The sequence below is a fragment of the Myotis davidii genome, unplaced genomic scaffold, assembly GCF_000327345.1.
Source record: "Myotis davidii unplaced genomic scaffold, ASM32734v1 scaffold478, whole genome shotgun sequence".
Lineage (NCBI taxonomy): Eukaryota > Metazoa > Chordata > Mammalia > Chiroptera > Vespertilionidae > Myotis > Myotis davidii.
In genome coordinates, this window is record NW_006289570.1 from 5,095,387 (window position 1) to 5,100,463 (window position 5,077).

The 5,077-nt window shown below is 63.6% G+C and overlaps 1 protein-coding gene across 1 annotated transcript in view; it reads left to right on the forward strand.

Annotated features, from left to right (window-relative positions):
• SFI1 (SFI1 centrin binding protein) overlaps positions 1–5,077 on the forward strand; it is a 39,636-nt gene that overhangs the window by 34,000 nt on the left and 559 nt on the right. The window contains exons 23-33 of the mRNA XM_015562841.1: positions 29–116; positions 272–385; positions 1,016–1,090; positions 1,234–1,410; positions 1,481–1,740; positions 2,404–2,508; positions 2,657–2,888; positions 3,840–3,970; positions 4,015–4,338; positions 4,834–4,945; positions 5,030–5,075. Coding sequence (XP_015418327.1) covers positions 29–116; positions 272–385; positions 1,016–1,090; positions 1,234–1,410; positions 1,481–1,740; positions 2,404–2,508; positions 2,657–2,888; positions 3,840–3,970; positions 4,015–4,338; positions 4,834–4,945; positions 5,030–5,075 — 1,664 coding nt within the window. The remainder of the gene's footprint in view (positions 1–28; positions 117–271; positions 386–1,015; positions 1,091–1,233; positions 1,411–1,480; positions 1,741–2,403; positions 2,509–2,656; positions 2,889–3,839; positions 3,971–4,014; positions 4,339–4,833; positions 4,946–5,029; positions 5,076–5,077) is intronic.

A 5,077-nucleotide genomic window follows, 5' to 3' on the forward strand; every position in this document is an offset into this window, starting at 1 on the left:
TTCCGGGGAGGAAAGGTCCTTTCTGCAGAACTCACAGTACCAGTCGGGTGCTGGGTGGTCTCGGGTCCTGTGGGCACACGGTTCAGGAGCCTCCAGGCATGGCTGCGGGGACCGAGGTTAAAGGGGTCTCTCCAGGTGAAAGAGAAACCTGGCTCACTCGGAATCATGGCCTGTCCGAGCCGGGGCACCTGGCAATGGGAGAGCCATTCGCTTGGGTGGGGAGCCTCACCTGTGGCTGCCCCCGGGTGGTCTGGGCAAGGGCACCTGGTAGCACTGGAAGCATCTCCCATGCATGTGTCCTCTCTTCCAGCTGCTGCAGCGGCGGGGCACCCAGCTCCGGGCCCAGATACTCAGCCGGTCCTGCTTCCGCCAGTGGCGACACCAGGTGGGAGCCGAGCAGCCCTCGCCCCAGAGCGCCCCCTGACATTGCTGGGCAGCGCCAGCTCCCGTCCACCCGTGACTGTACGGCCAAGCCGCTTCAGGGCCGTTTCTGTGTCTCATTAAAAATACGTCAGGGTAATATCCAAAAATCAACATGAGACGCATTTTTAAAAATACGTTTTTATTGACTTTAGAGAGGAAGGGATAGGAGGAGAAACATTAATGATCGGAGCGAATCATAGATTGGTTGTCTACTGCATGCCCCCTACTGGGGATCGAGCCCACAACCCAGGCACATGCCCTTGACCAGAATCGAACCTGGGACCCTTCAGTCCGCAGGCCAACGCTCTATCCACTGAGCCAAACCGGCCAGGGCACGGGACGCATTTTAAGTCTTATTGAGGTCTTGGCAAAATGCCGGGTGGGCCTGTGCCCTGCTCCGCCAACCGTCATGTGCCAACGTCCTGCTGAGCCTCCGACTGCCATGTGGTGTTCCCTGTGCTTCTGCAGCCCAGCGTGCTGCCCCACGTGCCCTTCCCGAGGGTCATTCCCTGATCCAGCCCCTTGGGGCCTGGCAGAGCGGGGTCTGCGAGTGACGGGGGGCCTCCCTGTCATCTTTTCTTTCTGGCTGTAGCTGGAGAACAGGCGGCAGGAGCAGCGGGACACAGCTCGGGCCCTGTGGCTCTGGGCCTTCTCGCTTCAGGCAAAGGTACTGACTGGGGCTCCGCATCCCGCTGCCCAGCTCCTCCCCGGGGGAGCGCTGTGCCTTGGTGGAGGGCAGGCTGGGCTGTGGGCATAGCCCCTGGAGGGTCCTGAAGGGAGAGCTGGGCCTCACCTCCCCCCCTCCTGGAGGTGTGGGCTGCGTGGCTGGGCTTCGTACTGGAGAGGAGGAGGAGGAAGGCGAGGCTGGAGCGGGCGGTGCAGGCCTACCACCAGCAGCTCCTCCAGGAGGGCGCCACCTGCCTCCTGCGGTTCACAGCGGACATGAAGGCCCTCCGGCAGCAGCTGCATGCCCAGCAGCAGGTGCAGGTAGGCCCGGGTTCCCCTGCCTCGGGCGAGCGGGCAGGGCATGGCATGACCTGACAAGAGGCCATTGCAGGTGGCCCATAGCCTCCACCGGGCAGTCCACCGCTGTGCCATGCTCTGGAAACAGAAGGTGCTGGGCCCCGGCCGGGCGCCTCCCCCCACCTCCACTGTGCCCAGCAGGAGAGTGACATTCAGGGGCCCCCTTCCCAACCACATCAGCGCTGCTGCTGGAGATGCCGCCCCGGAGACCAGGAGGCCTCGAGCCCCTCGCGGGCCACAGGGCGCTCTGGGTAGCCTGGCCCTGGATGCCGGGGACCCCCCACTCCTGGAGCTGTGAGTAGCCACCCCTCGCCTCGCCCCTCTGCTCCCACCTGGGGCAGAAGCTTGGCCTGTCCCACGGAGAACGGAGAACGCTGGGAGCCTTCTCTCCAGTGGGACCTGTCCCTCCCGAGCGCAGGAGTTAGCAAAAGGAGGGCAGCCCTGCCCTCCTACCCCAAGCCTGCCAGTGTCCCGCCAACCCTTACAGCCAGGAAATGGGGCCCCTTCTCGGGAACCCCACTTTCTATGCTGTGGCACCTGCCCTATAGCTGCACACTGAGCTGCTGTAGCTGTTGCTCCCGGAGAGCCCCGTGCTGTCTGAGGCTGGGGGAGGTTGCCAGCAGGGAGTTGCCTCACCCCCTCCCTCCAATCCCGACCCTAACCAGGGCCGGACCCTGACAGGCCTGTCCCCGGGAGGTGGGACAAGCAGCTGCATCACAGGGTCGCTGGAGGTCAAATGAGATGATGTGGGTGAGGGAGCAGGCTCGCTTCATGGAGATGCCGAAGTTCTGTGGCCGGGGCCTAGCCCAGCTCCCATGTCAACCTTGGGCAAGAGCCTCTCCTTCTCTGGCCTGCAGTCTCCCCACAAGATTGGGGGGTTGGGCTGGATGACGACCCCTACCCCACAGAGTCCCAGGCCCCTGGGCAGCGGGAGGAACAGGCTTTGTTTCTTCCCAGCAGTGCCGTCCGCTCCGCAAGGAAGCAGCCACGACGTCCAAACTTCTTGTTGGAGCCTTTGCAGAGCCAGAGGCCCCTGGGGGGTGGCAGCCTCGGGGGACGGGGGTAGGTCATGGGGTCTTGGGCCCCCAAAGTACATGGTGCCTCCATCCAGGGCGTGTGATTTGGGGTCTGAGGGTGAGTGGCCCCCTTTCCTTCCTGCTCCTCAGGAGGATGCTGAGGCCTGACCAGCTCCTGCCTTCCCTTTGCTCAGGCCTGAGACGCCGAGGGAGCGAGACCTAGGCCTGGCCTCGCCCACAGGCTCTCCCCTGACGAGGCCCTTCTCAGAAAAGGCCCAGACAGTCTTGGTCCCAGGCACCGCCCTGCCCCAGCCTGGGGCCCTGCCAAGCGCCTCTGGCCTGAAGTTGGTGCCCATGGCGAGTACAGGCCCGCAGTTGCTGCCCCCTTCCTCCTTCATGCCCTGTGGGGTGGGCACACCCACTGAGGTGAGTCCTCCCTGGTCATCTGGGCTCCCATCCTTCAGGGTTCATGCACTTGGTGCTGCAGCCACAGCTGTACTTGTTGCTTCTGGAACACATTCATTGCCCCCCGCCCCCCCCTCAGGAGCGACCCTGGTGATGCAGCTGCTTGTCCCACCTCCCGGGGACAGGCCTGTCAGGGCCCGGCCCTGGTTAGGGTTGAAATTGGAGGGAGGGGGTGAGGCAAGCAGAGCAAGACAGACCTGGGCCACTCCCTGCTGGCAACCTCCCCCAGCCCAGGCCCCTGCTCCCAAGGTTACGTATGTCCCAGTTGAGGGGACAAGACCAGCAGGCAGACTGCAGGTCACGGCTGGCCGTGCAGGCCCTGCTGGAAGTTTGGCTTTAAGGAGAGGGAAGTCCTAGAGGCTGGCTGGCTGCTGTGATGGATCGCCCAGCAGGTGCTGGCCGCAGCAGACCTGGGCCAAGACCCTGGTGAGAGGCAGAAGAGGCAGGACTTGCTCTGATGGGTTTGCAGCCAGTGAAGGAAGGAAGCTGGCTTGGATCCCTCGGGATGAGTTCTTTCACTGAAAGAAGGAACACTGGGGTCCCCTTTGGGGTGAAGCATGAAGTGTGTCCAACCTGTCACATTTGAGATAAAGCAACAGGCTTGTGAGCCTGGCCTTCAGGGAAGAAGTCTGGTCTGGAGATCAAAGTTGAAAATAGAAATCGGGTTGGGATGGAGGCATGAGAGCAGGAGTGCTCAGGAGCAGGAGACAGCCTGGGGCTGGGCCACCCCAAGGAGCTGGGGTCTCAAGAGCCACGGGAGTGCTGAGGGGCAGGGTGACAGGAGGGGACGTTGCTCTCACCAGGAGGGAAGGAGGGTTGTAAGTGGGCGGCTGGACACTTCCAAGTGCCTCTGGTCATTTTCTCACTGAAAGACAAGGCCACAGCCTAGAGACAGGTAGGGGTTAGGGCCAGGAAGGCTTGAAGCAGCTGCTTGGAGCAGTGCTCAGCCAGGCTCAGCAGAGTGGGCCAGACTGTGAAGGTGTGGGGTGCTTGGCGTCAGCCCTGGAGGAAGGGCAGGGCCGGGACACTGCAAAGCCCAGCTCCTGGGGCCTCCTCGACCCTCCCCTGCAGTGGGCAGCCTTGGCTCTTGTCCCAGCCTTCTCCAGCTTCTCTGCTTAGTGTCCATCCTTCCTTTACAGGCATCAGCATGGCTGACCTCCCCTGGCCTTATGCCCCAGGCCCCTCTATCCCTGGCCAGCGTCCCCGACCCCTGTCCGCTCCTTCCTGAGGCCGTCACAGGTGGGCACCTGAGATCTGTCAGCGCCTGGGTCCCCTCCATTCAGCCTGAGCCCAGCTGGGAGCGTGGACAAGTTCATTGTCCTGTTGCCCTGGGCCACAGTGACCTGGAGGCTGAGCTTGAGAGCATCCAGCGGCAATTGCAGGACTACCAGAGCATGAAGCAGAGCCTCCGGTGAGGCCCACACACACCCTGCCCACGGGAGCAGCTGGGGGTGCTGCCAGGGCCTGGGGTGATTCACCTGCCAGCCCCGGAGCACAGGTGGCCCCTTTACCCTTAGTCCTGCTCAGGAGGGCTGTTGGCCTTACCTGTGAGTTGGGGGGGGGGGGGGGCAACAAAGCTGAGCATAAGTTAACGTGGCTGTGCCAGCAGTCTGCCCAGTGATCGTGACGTGGGATGAAAAGGTACGACTGGCCTGGGCCCCAGCGGCACGCAGTGGCTTGTCTTGCTTGTGCTCTGGGTCCAGAGTCTGCGCCTCCAAGGCCAGGCTGGAGACCCTCCCCACAAGCAGCAGCCATGGAGGGACAGGAAGGGGTCCCTGGGCCCATCCGAGCTGCGTCTGCTGGACAGTGTGGAGGCAGGGGAGGAACAGGCACCCCTGCACCAGAAGCACATGCTTCACCCCAAGCCTGAGCGCCACCGAGGCGAACAGCAGGCGTCTCCCCTCAGGTCCTACCAGCGGCAAGCGAGCAGCCTGCGCCGGTGGCTGGAGCTGAGCCGGGAGGAGCCCAGGCCCGAGGACCAGGAGGCTGAGCAGCAGGTGCAAGAAGAGCTGCAGGAGGTGAGGTCCCTGCCCCACCCCCCCACCCCGGGAGGGGCTCTGGCTGTGTTTCCTCTCAGCACAGCTGTCCCTCCCTGCCCGCAGGTGGAGCTGCAGGCCCAGCAACTGGCTGCAGAGCTCCAGGCCCAGCGC